This window comes from Labrus bergylta, chromosome 21, assembly GCF_963930695.1.
Source record: "Labrus bergylta chromosome 21, fLabBer1.1, whole genome shotgun sequence".
Taxonomy (NCBI): domain Eukaryota; kingdom Metazoa; phylum Chordata; class Actinopteri; order Labriformes; family Labridae; genus Labrus; species Labrus bergylta.
The window spans coordinates 6,011,209-6,032,765 of NC_089215.1; the positions used below are offsets into that span (position 1 = coordinate 6,011,209).

The following is a 21,557-nucleotide window of genomic DNA, read 5'->3' on the forward strand; positions in this document are numbered from 1 at the left end:
TATATATTATTTTTGTTTCTTTTTTATTGTCGTTGGAGAAGTTTTTTTAATGTGCTTATTTTATGATAATTCTTACTGATCAACGTTTCGGACGCCTTTCTTTAATAAAAAAAAAATATATATATATATCAAAGTCGTATATTTTGGGATGCTGGCGAAACCGGAAGTAGATAGCGGCGAATGACACACCTACTCATCGGATTAATTCAGTATCACAGCAGGTCTACGATTAACTCTTTGTGTGTGTATCAGACAGCCCCGTTAATTCCCTTCTCTAAAGAATCTAGTCTATGCTGCTGATTTAAACAACAGCGATTCATCCAGATAAAAACTAAATAGCGACTTTTTTTTTTTTTTTCCCCAGCAATTTGTGTTCAGGCTTCTAACGCGCTACCTCCCTACAGGGGGCCTTTCCGTTTTACTGTAACACTCTGTGACGACTCTGAATGTGAAAACGTGCTTCACTCTAAAGTCTGATAAAAGTTAAGACCATGTGCGTTGATACGGTTGATACGATGGGATAGATGACGTCACTCCTTCGACTCTCGGATCATGATTCTCTCCTGATTGGCTGCTTCACAGTCGCGTGCAAAAATGAGTTCTGGTAAGTGTCACAGTGTTGTTTTTTTGGGGGATTCACAGAGTGACATAATGACAACCAATATTATAAGTGTCTGCGTTTTGTTTTCGTGTTGGAAAGCGGAATTACTTCATGATTTAAAAACAGCTGACAGGCTTCTTCAAGTTCTTCCTGAAGATTTGTTCTTTCAGTGACAAGGTCAACCTGTTTAGAGCAAAGTAACATAATAAAGGACACTTATTGGAAAATATGTCTTTACTTAATGTGAATTTATGCAAACATAATTAGAGCAAAACAACAATCTGACAACACGAATTAATAAGCAACTATTTTTGATCTTTGATTTAATTTTAAAGTTTGATTTGAGGTTGTTGTTTTTTTTTCTTTAAGATTTGTTTTTGTTGTAGCGATAGGGGAGAAACAGGTCGGATTCAAACCGAGGACCACAGCGTCCGTACATGGGGCCTTTTGCACTAACCACTACGCCACCACCCAAAATCTGACGTTTCGATGCTTTTCTTTCCAACCTATATACCTCATGATAACTGAATGTGTTGATAATTAATGAATTGATCCCATTTATCTTAATCCGTGTCTCCAAGCAACTTCTTCGCCTGGAAATAGCCCGGTGGCTTTCCTCTCTTGAACTACTCACTGTCACTGTTTTCTCCGCAGAGGTCTGCCCTTTCTGTGGGAAGACGTACAAAAGGCTGAAAAGTCATCTGCCACACTGCAAGGCAGCAGGGAGCTCCAAAGCACCTCCAGCCAAACACGATGTCGCAGCAAATCAGACACCGTCTTCCTCGCAGTTGGCCGCCGCCTCGTCCCAAGCGAAAGCGGGGGAGGAAAAGTCAACACAGACGCTCCCAGTGACAGCAAGTCCGCGGTCAAAGAAGAGCACAAAGATTCCTTCTGTATCATCAGTCCCACCGTCAACACCCCCAAGTTCGGTATTAGCTTCCTCACCAACGAAGAAGAAGAAGAAGAAAGAAAAGCTGTCGGAACAAATCAAGGCGGCTAAGATCGTCTCCTCTACCTCACTCGGCGCCTCCCCGTCGCCGTCTCCACCTTCCAACGTCTCGGAGCCCAAAAGAAAGAGTCTCCGTGCTTTGATCGAGGCTGCAAAGTCCAAACAGGTTTCTGAAGGATCAGGGGAGGGGACCAGATCTGCACCGGAGGACCTGCCTTCAGCGTCGGCTCCACTTGGGACAGATTCTCTAAACTCTCTAAACATACAGACAGAAACCAAAACAAATCTTGACGAAGCCTTAGGACAGGACACTTCACATCCTGTGTTTTTATCTAAGGGCTCCAAACCCGAAGGTGCGTCTAAAATGAAGGCGACGAGGACAAAGAACGCCATACCATCTCCTCTTCCAATCAATGAAACCTCTCCGGACTCTGAAGTAAATGACCGTACTGCAAAATCACGTTTAAGAGGCGGATTCTGGGTAACAACTGATGTGGGAGGTACAGATTTACCCGTGAGTGAGATGTTCTCAAAACCAGAAGGTAGGATTACGCTCCAGGATGTTAAAGCCACTCTAGGCCGCGCTAAAAACCGTCCGCACAACAGGCCGAGCATCCTGAGCCAGATTCGAACCGATGATCTAAGCGGCGAAATCAGACCTGCGCTTCCAACAGGAAATGAAGAAAGCAACTTGGTTTCAACTCAAACTCCTCCGAACGAGCTTTCCAGCAACAGTTCTCGAAGTGCAGAGCGACAATCAGCTACAGGGAGAAGTTCAAAGTCTAAAGAAGCAACTTTAACACCTCTACAACACCATGTTTCCCCTCAGCCTGGACTCCCCGAGGCTTCCGTTCTTTCTGGCTATCTATCATCGCAGGTGAACAAAGCCACGCCCCCTCCGCCGGCGGTCAGGGTGAACGAGGCGTTGAAGGCAGGCCAACGCCACGCAGGACTCCTCTGTCAACCCCCCTCGCTCGCTCACGCTTTACGTCTTCCTCCACAAGCTCTGCCAGCGAGGGAGGAGATGTTAAGATTCGGTGATGGGTCACAGCTGGAGGTCAGGAGGCAAAAAAACACTGCTGGAAATGGAGCAAAAGGTCAGTATGTGAGAGATAAAAAAAAAAAAAAAAAAGTAGGACTGAGCGAGTTTGTTGTTTAGTTTAGTTTTTTTTAGTTTAATCGTTTAATTGAATCAGGGACAGTGTACAAAAAAAACATTAGTCTCAGAAGAGAAGAGACGCTTTGTACGAGCTTATTTCCATCTGTTGTCCCTGGGCAGATGATGGCAATAGCAAAATACAAATCAACCAGTCACACACACACACACACACACACACACACACACACACACACACACACACACACACACACACACACACACACACACACACACACACACACACACACACACACACACACACACACACACACACACACACACACATTTCATAAGAGAGAAGAAAGACATAGAACAATTTACAGATATTACAACATTATGTACAAGTTTCCCTGAGAGATCGAAAAGGTTGTCGAGATGAAACATTAACGCTGACAAGACTGGTTCCTTAAAATCCTTTTTGTTTTGACTTCCCGGGTGAAAGTGCAGAAGTTTGTTGCAAAGTTTTAAGACCAGCTGGAAGACTATTCCATTCTTTGACGGCTTTAAACGAAGAAAAAACAAAAAAAAACTGATTGTGCTAAAGCGGAGCCACGTTTAGGAATACTGCGATCTCCGTCAGAGGCAGACCTTGAAGATCTGCTGGTCAGCTCAGAGCGAAGTTTCACAAAGCTTTTCAATGGTGGGGGGGAGCGGCATCATGGATTATTTTGTACACTAAGCGGACATCGGTATAAAAAATGTTATCGTCAAAGCTTAGAATTTTATATTCATCAGGAATATCAGAATGATGATACTGTTGTGGTTTCCTGTCCAGAGTTTTAAGGGCTTGTTTGTGAAGTGACCTCATGGGTTTTAAGACAGTCTTACATAGATATATGATATACAGTAATGAAAGTAAGAAAAAATCATAGCATTCAAATACAGTTGTCTGCCTGATTGTGTGTAAAAAAAAAAACAACATTCAACAACTGACAACTTCTGCATCTCTGGTAAAATAGTCAAATTAGTTGACAAATGTGTGCGCTCCAGTATTTTCTTGTGATTCTGCGTCTGTGAAGGAGTCCATTAAAAACACAACCGGCTGTGATTCAAGCTAGAGCTAACGTTATGCTAAGCTAGTTTTTTAAAGTGAAGATTCAGTGTAATATTATTATACTAGTCTATATTATATAACATTTCATTATATTACACTATATTGTTAATATTGCACTATATTATATCATATTATACTACATTATATCATATTATACTACATTATATTATATCATATTATACTACATTATATTATATTGTATTATACTACATTATATCATACTACATTATATTATATTATATCATATTATACTACATTATATTATATCATATTATACTACATTATATTATATTATATACTACATTATATCATATTATATCATATTATACTACATTATATTATATTATATACTACATTATATCATATTATATCATATTATACTACATTATATTATATTGTATTATACTACATTATATCATACTACATTATATTATATTATATCATATTATACTACATTATATTATATCATATTATACTACATTATATTATATTATATACTACATTATATCATATTATATCATATTATACTACATTATATTATATTATATACTACATTATATCATATTATATCATATTATACTACATTATATTATATTATATACTACATTATATTATACTACATTATATTATATAACTGCACTCTGCAGTACTGTGGTACAACACTGCCTCTCTTCTCTGCTGTTTACATCACTTGCTGCTATTTATTTATCATACCAAGTCACTTTAATCATCACTTGTCACTTTATCTTGTCATTCTCTTCAAATACTGTTTCAATTCTCAATTCCCCCCAGTTAACTTCATCATTCATTTTGTACTGTATATACCCCCTGTTTTTATTTTTATTTTTATTTATCTTATCTATTCTGTTTAATGTGTATTTGAGCTTTCTTGTCTGTGCTGCTGTAACGCCCGAATTTCCCCTCTGGGGATCAATAAAGTTTTATCCTATCCTATCCTAATCAGCCAAGCTTTACAACCATAAAAGCAATCATATACAATCCATACAGGGTTAGCAGAACACAACTGTTAAACACATTATTCTATGGTTTTGTTTTCTTCATCAGAGCAGTCTTCAACAGACAGATGGAATTCTAGGTACTGGAAGTGGTGTCAGAAAGGAAAAAAACTAGCATGTATTCATCAGGATGTCTGCTTTTGTGTCTTTTATTGTAGGTGCTCTGACAGAGCGAGGTCTTGGACAGGTGAGACTGAGGGAGCTACCTGAGTGGCTGGCCTGCAAAACTCCCAGCCATCCCAGAGATGTGGTGCACATGGTGCGAAGAGGTGAATCTCATCATACACATCTCACACATATTCAAATGTTTGTATTAGTTTATTCTTTTATACCAAGGCATGGAGCTAGGATAGCTTTTTAGCTCTCTTTTAAGTCTTTCTGCTATGCTAACAAGCGCTTGGTCTAAGCTATTTAAAGGACAGATATCAATCAATCAATCAAACTTTATTTATACAGCATCTTTCAGACAAATTAAATTGCTGTTCAAAGTGCAGAAAAGTTATGGACAAAACAGTAGTTTATAAAATCATAGAGAGACTAATGCACACCAATAAGAATTAAAAAAAATATGTATAAAAATGAAAAAATAAAATATGACACAAAGCAATAAGATATTAAAATGAATACATAGGAGAAGAATATTTAAAATTGTAGTAGGATAAAAAAAGACAATACAATAATGTTAAGATTTGAATAAAGCACTGTATAAAAGCCAGACTGAATAAATGAGTTTTAAGGCTGCGTTTAAAAATCTCAATATTTGAATATGAGAGGGGCTTCAGTCTTCTCATCTAACTGGAGTTTAAGTTTAACACGTTTTCTCTCTTCTTCTGTATTTCTCTCAGGCTGGCAGTGGTATTACAAGAGGTACATTGATGTGAGGAAAGGTGGTGTAGGTGGAGTGGGCATGTTGTTAGCAGGATACTGTGTGCTCAGCTACATCTGGAGTTACCCTCATATAAGTAAGTGTTTGGATCACTCTCAGTTGGGGCTGCATTTAGAATAAACTGCACACGTGTGGAGATAACTCAGCAGGTCTGTTTAATGTTTATTTCCAGAACGTGATCGCTGGAGGAAGCACCACTGAAGCCAGGAGAAGATGATTGTACAAGAGAGACTCTGAGTGAGAGAACAGCAGTTGTGGAAGATGCGACATTTTCTTCACTTCAAGGTTTATTACATATCATTTATTCAGATCTGAACTACTCCAGAGGTTTGATTGTTATCAGTTTCTCAACAAGGTAGCATTCATTTTAAAGATTCATAGCAAAAGTACAACGGTTTGGATGAGATACCAACTGCGATAGAATGAGATGAAGTTTTATACTTGTTACCTGGGAGTTACTTCCAGCGGCTGCTTAGCTTAGCATGAGGTCCAAACCGGAGGGTCGCTGAAAAGCTCACCTGGCCGAGTCAGATGCTGACAAATCCCGCAACCAAATGCTTCAAATGTATCGTTGCGTTTTCTTTATTTAAATAGGGCATCACTTACCTTTTTAAAAGTGATGGTCTCCCGCTGTGAGGTGCATACTTGAACAGGCAACTCAGGAAGATTTCAGGAGCAGCCTGTCCAGAAATGTTCTAGACATTTTCAGGAGTGCATGTGTGAAAATGTTTCATTTTAAAGCTAATTAGCTGCTGGGTGTAGCCTCGTTTGGGGCAGATTTTCATGTATGGCACTTACCATCCAGTTGAATTCTTCATCAGAAAATGAACTAGTCATTCCCGAAAGAGTTGAAATATTCCTTTACAGCCAGAGGAGTTGTGACTATGATGACAGCAGTTTAACACTGAAGTGATTTGCACATTTCAGGGCATTTAAAATGACATGCTGTAGTCATTGTATTGCATCTTGTGTGTATTACTTTTTACTTTCAAATCGTTTATTCACATGTATATTTTATTTATTCTATCTTATATAAGGACTGAAAAAGGTTAACCAGGGAACCACTGAAAAGGACTAATTTGGTCATCATAGGGCGTGTATGACAGTCCCGCTGTGTTTCCCAGGAGCTCCACTAGGTGTCACTGTTTTCTTGTGTTACTAAAAATCAAAGGGGCTGGGCAGTCAAAATGTTTTGCTATGCAGAGTTTGCTTTGCTGCTTTGTGCAGAGGCTCTGGAGACCGGGTGCACGAGGGGATTAAAAGGGAAACCAAAGAGATTTTAAACTCGATAAAAATCGTACTCAGGCAGCCTGAATGTAACGAAACATGAAAGTAAAAAAAAAAATGTCCTAACATTAAAATCAGTGAGAATAAAATGTTATCTGTGTAGCAGAGGGTTACAAATCCTGTTTTGTTTTGCAAAAGCTTCCTCTGTCACATGATGTCATTATGCATGCTCAGTCTGCCAGTGCGAGTATGTGAGCACTCACTGAATAGTAATGGAGGGACACTGAAGGAGGGTTTTTTTCAGCTGGGACTGGACCAGTGTGTGATTGTATTCAAAATGAATTTATTGTTGACTCTCCTTGCTGCTGTAGTGAACACACACATTAGCTACAAATGAAGAAATGACAGTATTTTCTGTAACAACTTGTTTTTTTTTTTTTCCTGATGCCGCTCCTCAGGCAACACAATAAAAAATAATTTGCATTTTCTCTTGTTTTTTTCTTTTACATTCCTCTGTTTGTTTGTTTGTTTTTTTTTCTCCATACAAAAATTATAAATATTTTGTGTTTCACTTTTCATTTTTATACAAAAAAACAACAAACTATACAAATCATGTGAGACAAAACAACAGTGAAAATGTAGGCAGAAAGAAACACATCTCTGCATTGAGAACAGGAGAGAGAAAGCACAGTTTGTTCCTACCAGGCCCTCAAAGACGCTGATATGCATCATGATAACACAATGTTTCACCAACGCTGCTGCACACGTCCCTACGTTGTGCAAGTTCTAAAACTAGCTTTCTCGTGAATATAAGTGCTATAGAGGCACAAAGTCTTGCAGCAACGACTTGTAGGAGAAACTAAAACCATATCTCCCTTGGCCTGTACATACCATTAGAGATTTGTTATCAAAGCAGAGAGCCCAGTTCTCTCAGTGTGCACTGGTACATAGAAGAGGTCTATAGGCAGAGATGCAGGCGGGCTGTAATGGCCACTGGCAGTCAAACACAGAACTTATCATCGCATATAAAAGGCCTTCAGTCTGCTCTGTAGCCTATTGGCAAGCATATTTCACAGACACGTTTATAGGAGAGAGGCGACACTGTCCAGAATCAAGTTGAACACAATTAACCTAAGCTTTGGTCCTGTGATGAATGTGGACGAAAACGCCCGTTCTTATTCAAACTATAGTGCAGATTTCTGTGATTTTTTTATTTCACAGATGTCATTCTAAAACCAGAAAAAAAAAAAAAAACATGGCTAATATTCAGGGTTCATTAATACGCCTAACAAATATCACAGTAAGTCAAGTGTTGGCTCTTAAAAAAAAACTGAAGCTTCAAATTGAAAACTCTACAAACTAGACCACAGTGGGGAGTCATTTTAGGGACACAGCTGCAGAGAAAACTTCTTTTTTTTTTTTTTTTTTAAACAGCCACACATGTTGTTTTGTAAGCAACGCAAAAGACATAAAGATATGAGTAGATTCTGGACACGATCACACTCTCTCCTATTTTGAAATTTGGTTGCGCTGCTCAGAGAGGAAATGTGAGGAACACTTGAAGATAAACGCTGGAAGGTGAACATTTGGGAACATAGTCAAGAGTGTGGCAATCGAACGACCAAAGTACATGAAAACATAGACCTAAAATCAGTGTCTGAGTGTGGTGGATTAACACACACAGACACACACACACACACACACACACACACACACACACACACACACACACACACACACACACACACACAAACACACACACTGACGGACGCGTCGAAGTTGTAAAGCATAGATAGATTGATAGATATGTTCATAATATAATTATATGCAGAAGGCAGACAAACGTACAATCAATGACCCCAAAGACATCGTCATGTTCACAGAGCTGGGGGGGGGGAGGGGGGGGGAACAACACAACCAACATAAACAGTCATATTTTCTCGTATTACTTAAAATGAGGAAATAAAAAACATTTAAAAAATAAAATAAAAGATACTGTAAAATATCTTCCTCAATCTGAGGACTGAACGCCCATGACACAAGCTCACTGTGAAATGATAAAAAGAGAGGTTGAGATTTGTCCGGTGTCTGTGTCGGGGCTTGCATACCTTTAAGGTACAAAAGAAAAACAAATGTGACAAGAAAACAAAAGCATTGCCGTTTACAGTAGAACTGCTATGAATGTCTATGTGGCGGGGGTTTCTAGTGTGAGGAAGAGGTTATCCCGTTGCAGGCAGCTGAAAGCAGGCGAATAGATTTTGGTTCACATTCTGTTAAGCACTCGTGTACACTTTCTATGGAAACATGTAGTTCCTGAAAATGAGCCAGTACGATTAGTGCAATTAGTCCACTACTTACCTCCCCTTAAAAGAAAATAACCTCGGAACCATTCATCTAGCTAACGATGTAAAGCACGTCTGTGTGCACTGTGCATGTTTGGAAAGCAGGAGAGAGCCGAGCGAGCGAAAGGACTTTTTGTTTTTTTTTGAGTAGAGCTTCTTTATGTAAACACTTCAAATAAAAACCTAGAATTAGGCACCGAGTCGTCTTTTTGTTCCTCCTTCTCATCCCTGTTTTTCAGCATAGGTAGTGAGGTTTATCAACTGGCACAGAATATTAAGGGTGTGTGTGCGTGTGTGTGTGTGAAGAGAGGGGAACTCTTTCAAGCTACTCAAGTCCCAGACCGAACCCTTTAAAACAACAACAACAACAGTAAAATAAACAAAACTTCTTCCGTCTGTTAAACTATTCCATTGCACGCATTCCCGGGTCTTTATAGGTCTTTTTAAGTGCACATTTAACTTCTACATCATTACTCCACCCCACCCCGCCCTGCCCCCAAATGATAAAGAAAAAAGACCTAAAGACACCCTACATGGCCGGAGATGGTGACACAAAGAAAATCGAGCAGAAAGAAGAGTTAGCCTCTCTTCACACGGGGTTTAAAGGAGGGGAAACAACATAGAAAACAAATGGAGAGTTACAAAATAAAAAATAAAACACATTAAAGAAGTGAAATCGTTCATTCATTAGAGATTCAGTCTTAACATTCCAGGATGCTGTTGACTGCCGCTTCTAAAGCAGTGTCTGTGTCAGGGGGAGCGGGCGAGCTGAGCTGAGGCGGGTACTGGGGTTGGATGGGGTGTTGGGACACCGGGTAGTGCGTCTGTCCGCCTGTTGTTGCTGTGGGAGGCGGGGGGTTACCTTGAAGAGAACTGTTAGCTGTGAGGCTGTTGTTGCCGCTGCTGCTCGGCACGTAGTGTTGCTGGGATCTCTTCAGTTCCAGGACTCTCTTGTTGTCTAAGGGCGGGGGTTGGACTCTGTCTGCTGCTGCTGCTGCTGCTGCTGCTGCTGCACATGTACCTGCAGCATCGGCCCCTCCCGGGTCTCCGTACGCGGGCTGGGAGTCTGTCCTGTACGGTGGCTCTGTGGAGCCTCTGTCTGGCTGGTTTTTACTACAGCTGGACGACGACTGAGAGGGGACGGGATCCTGGAAAAGTTTGGATTTCATCCCACAGCAGAAATCCTCTAAGAAACCGTCTTTAAAACAGACCCCAAAAAAAAAAAAGACATCAAGAGTTACATAAAACAGACAAATTTGCTCCCAAATCCCTTTAATCTTTGTTTTATTTTCTTTTTTTTTTACCTGGATCCACTAGTACCATGCGTTTGTCTTGGGTAAGGTTGCCGCGCTCCTCTTGGTTGAAGGTCCTGTCGATCATCACCATTTCTGATGACGGGCTAAAACGCTGCAGGGCATGGAGAGGCAACCTGTTAGTCCTGTTCATGCTGCAACATGCTTTAACATGAAACACATGCATGTATGTATGTATGCAAACATTTTACACGTGTGTCGCTACCTCAGCTTCCACCATTAGCAGCCGTCTGTATTTGTTCACCATGGAATGCGTCCTCATCAACACCTGAGTTGCAACGACCTCAAATTCTTCGTCCACTGTAGACATAATGACACAAATGTCTGCGTTATTTCCTCAAGAAGGCGTAAGCGTGCTGCATTACAGGGCTGGAGTTTCCAGCAGATATAGGGGTCAAAGCAGATCAATTCAAAGCTGTACCCTGTGAGAACTCATCGTGGCTGGGCGGAGTCCCCTGGAAAACATGGTACGGGAGGAGTCTTTGCAGTGCATCGTCGACTGACGTAAATCGCCGCAGATCTGGAGAGTGAACTCCGTTATGATCCTTCCTCAGCTGTTGTAAAATACTACAGAGGGGACAGGAGAAGAGGCGATTACCTTCAGTGGCTGAATGATAATCTACATAGAAGGTAAATGAATAACACACAGAAAGATCAAAGTTACTCACATTCCTCCTCTTGTAATTGGTGGAAGGGCGGGTCTCTTCTGAGCACCGACCTATGAAGATAAAGTGTACATACCAAACTTCTGATAAGCATTCTGTAATCCCTATCACACCAATCATCAGGAGTGCAAAACAAATGAGGTGAAGAAGGAGTGACATACCTGAGAGTTTAGCGTTGAATCTTGGGTCATGGTTGTAATGCCTAAGAGAGATTGAAACAAAAACAAAGCATGTTCATTAAGTCAGACAAACACTGAAATGAATCAAGCTCAACATAATTCATCAGCTGCTGTTACCTTGGAGGTTGCTGAGCTGTGCCTGTTTGAGGGCAGGTGATGAAGAATTCTGAAATGGGGTGAAAGTGATGCCAGTCAGATAACACCAAAAACACAAGGTTGAAGATAAAGGAGAAAATCTGTTTCCTGCGTACACACCTGCCTGTAGTCCTGTTGTTCAGCAGTTCCAGGTATAGGCGACAGAGAAGTGCAATTCTGAGTCTGAGTCACTAGTAGGCGCTGAACAGGGCTAGCCGTCACTTGGCCTTGACAGCCGACCCCCGCCGTCGGCGTACCTACCAAAGTCAGCCGCCCAGGAGCGCATGACGTCTGCACGGGGGCGGCGCTAGCACAGGTAACACCTGTCCATGTTTGGGTGACACCCCCTCCGACTTGACCCCCACTGACTACGCCCTGATTCAAAATGAGCTGGCCTCCGGGTTGTGCGGTGAAGTTCTGCCCGGCGATAATCTGTACCGTGTTTTGACTGGACATGAGGGTGTTGGAGTTGGGGTCGAGAGGCCCGTTGTGGATGGCGCTGGCCGGAGTGAGCGACAAAGAGTTGGGCAGCAGGAACTGTCCGGGTGTTATGTTCGTCTGGGCCTGTGTTTGCTGCTGCTCAATGGGCGGCTGCATCACTATGGAGCCATTAGTCGTGTAATGTCCTCCAGGTGTAGCGGTGTTAGCGTTAACTATGTTAGCCATGGTGGTGGAGCCAAGGCTGTAGACTGTCTGAGCCCCAGCTTGGAGGGGTTTGGGCTGGATGGGTCTGACAAGAGTCTGGGTCCCTCCAGGGCCTCTCTGGATGATGATGTTTTGAAGGGGGATGTTTTTGAACGGTAAGCCCACTTGTCCTACCTGCCCTTGGGTTGGGGCAAACACCTGCCCCCCTGGTGTGGTCCCTGTTGCACCTACAGGCGCCCCCTGCCTCAAAACAATCTGAGGAGTCCTCTCCAAGCTGCTCAAAGTCATCACGCCACCGCCTGCCCCGAACGAGCCCAACACTTGGATGTGCTGGGCGGAGCCGTTGGGCAGTTGGGACACCCCCTGCAGGAACTGGCCTGCAGGAAACGTAGTTGTTGTCGTGGTTACAACACCTACTCCCCCTCCGTAACTCCCAGGAACCAGCTGGGACTGGAAGGGAACGGGGGCCTGCACCAGAGTGGGAGCTGGCTGGGAGTCCAGTAAGGCCTCCTGGGCCAAAGTCTGCTCTGTAATGTCAGCCTCCATGAGAGACTTTTGTAGGATGTCAAAGGGCTGGTCCTCGCCCCCGAGGTCCACCCCTCCAGGAGATGTCTCCGGCCCCAATTCATCCTCGATAAATGAAAGGCTGCTGGAAAGCTGGAGGCCTGCCCCTGCTGAATCGTCTCCAAACTCGCCCATTGAAGAGGAGCCATTATTGAGGCCAGAGTTGGAGCCACCCTGAATGAAGCATTTAGAGAAAATGAGTAGAAAGCGGAGAGCTGCCTGCATGTGAGGTGCATACAAGACAGCCTTCCCTGTAGGTCTGCCACATACATCTGTGATCCTTTTTACCACCAGTGCTAAAAACTAAACTATAACAAAAAACTCTTAAGTGTGCAAAGTAGATTACCCCTTTAAAAAGTAAACCCTTACAACTGTGTTGCTACTCAAATCTCACCAAAAGCAAAATTCTCCCTTTTTAGGCCCCGGTAAGTTATTGGCAAAAAAGTTATCGACAACTTCGCTCACCGTGTCACTCGTAAAGAAGGATCCATCCGAGCCATAAGCTGCGTTCGTTACATCATCCTCCTCAATCTGCAGCAACCAAAAGAAGTGTGTGACACAGAATGAGTGAACTTTGTTTATGCATTGAAGGAGCGAAGGGAACGATTCAGGGCAAACTTTGTAAGGAATGACTGTGAATACATTCTCGAAGAGTCACTCACAGAATTGCTGTTGCTGCCATGGAGATAGTCATTCAGTGCCTCCACATCTCTAAAAAAGGGGGGGGGGGGGGGGGCAACCAAGACAGTTTTAGATTCTTATAACACACCTTAATCAGATAGTTAAAGAGTATAAAAAATATATATAAATTCATGCCTAGTAGAAAAATAGCTTAACACGATTATAATAGATGTAGAAAATGGAATATTTAACATGTTTGGAAATACTTGTCTTTGAAAGAGGAACCATAATAATGTTGGGAAACGATTCAAGACACACTCTGCATTGCCTGTTTTTATAAAAACGGGTTTTACCCTAAAATATCCAGAAGACGGCGATCGTCCTCATCATCCATGACACCTGAAAGAATACAGAGCGATAAAAGGAAGTAGGACGTCGGTTACAAATCAGAGATTTTGTGATTCATGTCTTAATTTACATGGACTAATAGCTAAATGAATAGCTTAATTTATCCAGGTAATATGGCTTTATTAATCACTTGTTTTAGTTGTATTCTGAGGTACTAGTGTGTGCACTCCAATGGTTTTGCATGTACATTCTGTCATTGTTAGTTGTAGTAAGGACATCTCACTCACAGATCTCCAGCAGGAAGCATTGGTTCTGTCATTTAACACCTTTGTTTCCTGGGCTGCAGGGTGAGAAGGTGCGTTTAATAAGATTACATGATTACACATATCAGATACAGGCTGTGTGGGAGGGCTGGGGAAGGGAAGTAGGTGACAAAAAATACAGAGATGGGTGTGTGAAATATGGGTTGGATAGGAAGAAGGGGGGCGGACAGGCATGTTATTCAGTACTATGGGAGATCTGTATGTAGGCAGGAAGCAGGATGGCCCTCATCCCCTCCTACAGATGTTTGTCTCTGACACACTTAACTCCCACCCATAACCCTCCTCTGCTGTCCCACATTGGTTGTCTTACAGAGTAAAAATGGGCATTTGAGTGTAAATAACTCCACCCTGCTCCATTTATACCTTGAATGGTTGTTTTGAGTTTCTACATTGAAAGAGGTGTTGGCTTTATGTTGTGTCAGCCAGCTCAAGTACGCAGCTACATGTTGGTGCTACATAATGGACGAGGAGCATAAATGAGCATGTGAGAAGTGATAACAGCTAAGTAATGAGATAAGAGTGTTAGGGTGGCTTATATTTCTAGTTACCAGTACTATGTATTTCTTTCATGTAATAATGACACTTGGAAATAATACATGTAATGAAATCAAATCCAGCATTTGAATGTTGATTAATAGTTGTCTTTAAATGATGTGACGTGCTGTTCTGTTTTTAAAAGTCACACAGAAATGAAGGTTGTGTGTTCTTGAGGATGTGTTCAACGTGACAACTGCAATGCTACAAAATGGCTGTTACCAGGACATGGGCTGTCTTTTCAACTGAGCCACGTTTAGCCTCCATCTTTGGTGAGGGGAGAACAAAAGGACGACAGGGCTTCTTCATAACAAAATGTGATTTAAAAAAAAAAAAGAAGAAAAAACTCGCTTTACTGTCACGAATATGCCACGTAAAAAATGCGAAAGCTGTTTGTTTTGCAAGAGTGGGTAATTTATTTAATACCCTTTACAAATAAATAGCATTTTGTAATTAGAGAGGAGCGGAAACACTGACAGCGAGGCTTCTTTTGTCCTTCAAATGTGGATACAATGTCTCAAAAAAAAGATACAAAACTGTTACAATAGTCTGTCCACCTTTTAAATAGGAAAACAAAAGGCCAAACGATTTAACTATGTTACAATTTATTTCATTAATTCCCCTCCAAATGTGGACTGTCTAAAAGTTAAATAAATTGCAGTGGAAAACTACCCTCTGACTCTCGACAGTCGAAATAACTTATTTAAAACATTAAATCTCAAACGTGAGTTTATTCTAACGTGAACGCGAACAAGTTGCGCAGTTTATATTCGATGTTAAAATCAAACAGTAGCAACAAGGCAGAGCTGAATTCCCTCTACATGCATGTAAAACTAGTCTAAATAGTGGCTTTAAATGCAAACATTTAAAAATTGAAAACCAATTTTAGTCGGGGTTGTTTTAATAAAGCAATTTTATCCGAAAGAGTGGATGTTTTTGTTTAATTCGAGGCTGAAATCCGTCGTCAGAAAGGCTTCCTAGCATGCATGCTTCCAGTCCAGCTACCCCCCCACCCCCCTTCTTTTTTTTTTTTTTTTTTTTTTTTTTGCTCCTGGACTGATATGGTTTCTCCATTGCTTTAAGAAAGTCAGCTAAATGTGCCGCTTGCAAGTTTTATTTCCAAAAATAGAATCGACAGAATGATAATCGCATTCAAGCAGCAACAAAAAAAAAAAAAAAACGCCCTGGCTGGTCGTCCTCTGACGTGATCTTTCTTGTCTGTGCTGGGGTAGGCTTTTCCATTTGTCCTCTTTTATGTGGCTCTTCTGCCAGCATTGGGGGGAAAGAAAAAACAAAAACGTCACATTTGTCTCGATATGTCGAACCGACGCGTTTCAATCCGTGTTGGAGGGGGGGGGGGAGGTTTTTTGAACCCGTACCCTACGCGCCGGACTGGAAGACCCGACGCCGGACGCTCCGCAACATTTTTAGACCCGATGAACACCGGCCTGTTCTGGTTAGCTGTAGCCGCGGTGGAGACGACGCCTGTTTTGAAACGTCGAGTGGAAGTCGTTGGGGAAAATACAAAAACCTACAGGACAAGACCGTGTCGAGGCATACATATTAATCCCGAATAGCAAAACATAAAGACGACTCTTAGAGGCAAACCCTTTTACTCCTGTCTCACTCCTCTTGAAACCCAATATCTCCATTTGGCAACTTTTAATTTGCTCCCCCCCTCCTTCTCCTCCTCCTCCTTCTTCTCCCTCTCCCACTCATATATTTTTTCTCACTGTCCCTGTTCTGTCTCGGATAGATTTTTCTCTCCGCTCAAACTCTCTTCCCTCCCTGAAGGAAGGGAGGAAGGAGGTTGTGTGTGTTTTTTCCTTGAAATTTTTATCACAAAATTATAATACACTCAAAGGGAAACTCACCGTCATGAAAAAGCAGTGCCTTGTCTACGGGGTTTCCTCGCCATCACCGCACGGGTTGTTGGGGTAGTGCACAGAACAAGGCGACCCAAAATCATCATTCCTCCACGAGAAGATACGACCGACAGATTTTGAATTAAAAAAAAAATAAAAATGTAAATGCAATTATAATCACGTTTTCAGATTTATACACGTTATAATAGAATGCTTAACTGACCTCATGAGTGCAGATAAATGTTATTAATAGAATTAATCATTGCCAACGGTAGAGGGCGGGCCTCTGATGTGTCTGATACACCTTGGCGTTACCCAGGTATCACCATAGTTACAGTATATAAACGTGTTACCTGCGAAGGAATTCTTGTCAACTCGGGTAAAAAAAAGTTTAAGTCAAAATATTGCTTTGTTGTTGTGTTTGAAACACAAAACGGCAAATGAGTTTTAAGGATAATATCATAATTTATTTATTTATAATTCGGAATATTATTAGGCTATCTGTAGGCCTTTATATCTTACTATTATATACATATATGTAATGTGAATTGATGCTATAGGCTACTATAAAGAAACAGTGAAGGTGAAAAAAAAAAAGATCTATATTCAACTTCGGGTCAAGTAAGTTTTTTTCAAAATATTTTTATTAAAGCAAAAGTAAGCGTTATCTTAAGATAAGATAATCCTTTATTTATCCCACAACGGGGACATTTACAGCAGCAAAGATTGCAAACAAAAAGTGAACACAGTACAATTTAAAAAAATAAATAAAATAAATTAAGAATATACAAAAAAATAGACAATAAAAAATAGTTGTTATATTTTATTTTTAGAGGACATGGTTAAGGCTTTTTTCCCACACATTTTTATTTTGATATGAATAAAAAGCAAAAAAATATATATATTTTTTAACTATGTTCATTTGTTGTTTTCTACACATTAAAAGATTCGTGAGATGGTTATCTTTATTGTATTCCAAAAAAATGTTTTTTTTAAATAGTATTTTATGTGAAAAAAAGACAATGTACAATCCTTAATAAAACATTTTGACTACAGATACAGGAGCCACATGCATGCTGTCATCACTTTTATCAAGTTTGATAGCTAAACAAAATCAGACTTTGGATTTTGTTTGATTATTATTATTTTTAAATCGTCAGGCTGTTTGTTTAGTACACACTCCTGGACAGCAGGAAGCGCTCTGAATCCCCAACGCTGCCTTTGTCAATAACAACGAACGAAGAAGACCGTGTGACGTCATTGGGCTACATCCGCAATATCTGACAGTTTTAACAACATGGATGCCACGGCTGTAGTTAGCCAGGAAAGCGGCGCCTCGAAGATGCAAGAGAAGCTGCAGAAGCGGCACCAGGAGAGGACGGATGACGCCGAGCGGAGGAAGGAAGCGAAGGAGAGCCGGTCTGTCGCAGAGGAAAAGGGCGACTACTTCGTCGGCGCTTTCAACGCAGAGCGAGAGTCCATCGAGGAGCTGCTGTCCAGCTGCTCAGGAGCCCACCGGGCTGATGTGACCCAAAAGCTGGAGGAGGCGACGGCCAAAACGCTGCAGCTGCAGAAGTTCCTGAGCGACAGCACGTTGTTTTTGAAGCAGTACGATCTGAGACAAGCCCAGGCTGCTCTGCAGAAGCTCCAGTCCTCCATTGCAGAGACCAGAGAGGAGGGTCTACCCAAGAAGAAGTTTGCCTTTCGAGCTCGCACCAAAGCCACTGATAAAGCTCCAGTGTCAGACCCCCCTGCGCCTAATCCTGCAGGGTCTGCAAGCACTCATGCGGGTGGCTCTGCACCCTCTGTGAAGTGCGGCTTCTCCAACATGGACAGTGTGTGCGTCACAAAAACAGCAGAGGAGATCAGCAAACAGGATGTGCTGTTGACTGACCTCACTAACTGCAAGGTCCGCTTGCTCGGTTCCCCTAGCACACTGCACCTGAAGAATATCGATACCTGTGAGATCCTGTGTGGGCCCGTGTCCAGCTCCGTGTTCATCGACCAGTGCAAAAGCAGTGTTCTGGCGTTCCCGTGTCAGCAGCTACGGACCCACAACACCACAGACACTCAGGTCTATCTGCACGTCACAAGCAGGGCCATCATAGAGGACTGTCATGGAGTGAGCTTTGCCCCGCTCTCCTGGTCATATCCGAGCATGGACGAGGACTTTTCTGTGTCGGGACTGGACCGGGACCGGAACAACTGGAGCCAGGTGGATGACTTCAACTGGCTCGCTGCAGGAACGCCTTCCCCTAACTGGAGTGTGATTCCAGAGGCAGACAGGAAGACCGATTGGGACCCCGAGAATCAGACCGTGGAGTGATCAAAATGACATGTTTTCAGCCCAAGCACTCCCAATAATAATCAAATAGTCTCACTTGACATGTTTTAATGCTGCTTCTGTTTTTTTTTTTTTATAACTGGTTATGTTGCACTGCTTTAAGAAACTTTTTAAAGCTACACTACAGAATCAAAACAATTGAAAACCAAGAGGCCAATTGCAAAACTCTGACATTTGATTAACGTTCTTTCTTCTCAGCCTTATTTTTTAGATATATTGGAATTTTGCTGAAAAGATTTATTGCACACCGTTTTTTGTATATGAACACAAATATTCAAGCACCTAATAAACTGATCTTGGCTGTAACTTTTAATGTCATGGTTAACTGTTGTTTACTTTGATCAGTGAGTCTATAAAGTGTCAGAAAATACAGAAAATCTAGAGCGCATGGTGACATATTCAGGGTTGTTACACCTGATAAACTGTTAAAAATCTAAAGATGTTTACTGTCAACGAGCCCAGAAAAAGAGGATGTTCTTTATTTTTGATGCAGTAGTGACTGAAATGATAAAACTGATATCAGAATTGTAGAGCAATCCTAGATATCAACAGATTTGTGAGGTTGTGAATTCTAAAATTCTAAAAAATACAAATTGTAAAACACTTTCTGATTCATTCTTAAAAACTAAAATCAGATGCAGGATTTACCTACTTTAAAATAATCTAATGTTGTTTAGAATATGTGTAGTGGGGGCTGTTGCCATTAAGGACAAATCATTGTGCTAGCCTGCTATTGTTGAATAAATGAACAACATTTAGATGTATTATATGCAAAAGAATAGGTCTGGGCACAGTGATAATTATTGCGAAATAAGGTTTCTCAGTGTTTTCCAGCACCGTGCACTGTGCCTTTGACTGTAAAATGTTCCTCTTTTCAATTATTGTTTGTCATGTTCTGACAATAAAGAATGTCTAAATCACAATCTGGTATCTTCAACTTTCACTCAGGAGCAAAAATCAGCCTTTAAATTAGAAAGAATGTGTGATAATTATCAATATTGACTGATATGACATTTTTATTGTAACATTTAAGTCATATCGCCCCCAGCCCTAAGAGAGGGTACTCAAATGCAGAAGTTGTATGGAAATGTACAGGACAGACAAACTCCAAATACCAGTTGAATTCCCCTTCCCAATTTTAGAATAATTAAAAATCTGTAACAGAGAAGCTTTAAAGAACTTCAGAGTGGGGAAATATGAATGCTTTATTATTAGAGTGGATTTGAATGAGGGACACATAGCAGTCACTAATCATAGATCAAATCTTCACCGTTGTTCTAGTCTTACAATATTCAACTAAATGTTGTTTACACATTGTACAAATTAAAAAGAAGTAACTGCATCTTAAACAGACGCAGATCCAGGATGCGTTTACATACTTATGAATAGCACTCCAGGAAATGAACAATACTATTCCACTGAAATAAGCAGATGTTTACCCTCTTATGTGTACAACTACATTTCAAAGCAAGAAATCACTTTAAAGATTATCCAAATATTTCATTGTTTTTTTATCCTACACATTATCACAGTTTATTTTTATTTTTATTCACATACACCAGTTTATTTCTTCATGTCCCTTTATATTTGCTTTGCACTATACCCAGCACCTTAAAGCTTTTTTGCACTTCTGGTTAACATGCTAAACTGCATTTCGTTGTTCAGCACTTGTACCTGTGCAATGACAAAAAAGTGGAATCTAATCTAACCTCATCTTGCCTTCTTTACTAAGCTTCTGAGACAATAGGTGAACAATGTAGCACCTTAACACTTCCTGTTGAGCATTTAGAAACAGCAAATCAACATTTAATAAAAAGACAATAACTCGCTATTGTGCTGTCACTTGAAATGATTGTTTTCTAATTGTCAACATGTAACTAATGTAGGACATCATAAGTGCAGGTACAGATAAAGGATAACAATAAAGTTAAGTAGTTACGACATATTACTCAGGACTTTCATTAAAAGCTGTTGACCCTTTATGCAGTTAAACAAGGACATATAATAGAGACGGGGACATAAAAGACGAGCGTTACATAAACATAAGAAAAATATTAATTGACATTGCAGCAACATTATAAAGTAAAAAAAAAAAAGACCAGATGAGTTGCTCGGACAATTAGTTTGTTTGTTAAAAAAGGAACATTGTGGTTCACAAAGTACAAGAAAACTACATTTTCCTACACATAATAGATAACGCAAGACAAAAACTTTCGGACAGACATGAACTTGTGATTCCAATTTTAGACATAAATGCAAGTACAAACAACCATTGGTCGACATGTTGCTGTAAGCGTCACTGCAGCTCTCAGTTCTGATGTAAAAGTGAAGTTCAAAGGAGCCAGAATAAGCCATTCAGGGATTGACCTAGCGCTGGACTAGACTATAGGTTATGTTTGTATGAGGAACAAAGTTTATTAAACTTCTATAGAAGAACATGACCATGAGAATGAGGTAATTAAGATCATTTAACTGCACTGATAAGCATGCAAGAAAAAGTTGTGCATGCCTCCCAAATGTTTTATAAGTCAAGTTTGATTTCGTTTTGTTGTTTTTTGTAGAGTGATAAATCCAATTTTCAGTCAGTGAAGGGGTTGTAATGTGCATCTGAAAGCTTCTTTGTTTCTGTGAATGGGTTACTGGAGCATGATTAGCACAGAGTATTTGCACCACTGGTAGGACATCCTCTTTGTGCTGAACTTGTGGACCCCTTCCTGTGAGTGAGTATGCGCCATTATTAGCTCTACTTTCTTGTGCATGGTATGGCCTTTGTCAGCCTTCAGCTGA

General features: G+C 40.8%; 3 protein-coding genes across 4 annotated transcripts; 2 read left to right on the forward strand and 1 right to left on the reverse strand.

Moving 5' to 3' along the window:
• The first annotated feature begins 179 nt into the window (after positions 1-179).
• si:dkey-21c1.4 (mitochondrial nucleoid-associated protein 1) lies at positions 180-7,375 on the forward strand. Its single transcript, XM_020630862.3, has 5 exons — positions 180-604; positions 1,256-2,647; positions 4,938-5,048; positions 5,625-5,741; positions 5,838-7,375. Exons 1-5 carry the CDS (start codon positions 595-597, stop codon positions 5,864-5,866), a joined length of 1,659 nt encoding a protein of 552 aa, XP_020486518.2. The 5' UTR covers positions 180-594; the 3' UTR covers positions 5,867-7,375.
• bicral (BICRA like chromatin remodeling complex associated protein) lies at positions 7,216-16,523 on the reverse strand. 2 transcript variants are annotated; one of them, XM_065950063.1, is made up of 13 exons: positions 16,436-16,523; positions 13,992-14,044; positions 13,710-13,755; positions 13,398-13,446; positions 13,201-13,266; positions 11,647-12,909; positions 11,509-11,557; positions 11,374-11,414; positions 11,216-11,265; positions 10,969-11,114; positions 10,753-10,847; positions 10,539-10,641; positions 7,216-10,432 (listed from the first exon to the last, which is right to left on the reverse strand). In XM_065950063.1, the coding sequence occupies exons 3-13, from the start codon at positions 13,748-13,750 to the stop codon at positions 9,936-9,938; spliced, it is 2,400 nt and encodes a 799-aa protein (XP_065806135.1). In that variant the 5' UTR covers positions 13,751-13,755; positions 13,992-14,044; positions 16,436-16,523; the 3' UTR covers positions 7,216-9,935. The 2 variants fall into 2 exon arrangements, with proteins under 2 accessions (XP_065806135.1, XP_020486517.2); XM_020630861.3 differs by lacking the exon at positions 16,436-16,523 and adding an exon at positions 14,784-14,922.
• Positions 15,631-19,693, forward strand: tbcc (tubulin folding cofactor C). The gene is made up of 2 exons (XM_065950065.1): positions 15,631-15,789; positions 17,587-19,693. Exon 2 carries the CDS (start codon positions 17,724-17,726, stop codon positions 18,750-18,752), a length of 1,029 nt encoding a protein of 342 aa, XP_065806137.1. The 5' UTR covers positions 15,631-15,789; positions 17,587-17,723; the 3' UTR covers positions 18,753-19,693.
• The last annotated feature ends 1,864 nt before the right edge of the window (positions 19,694-21,557 follow it).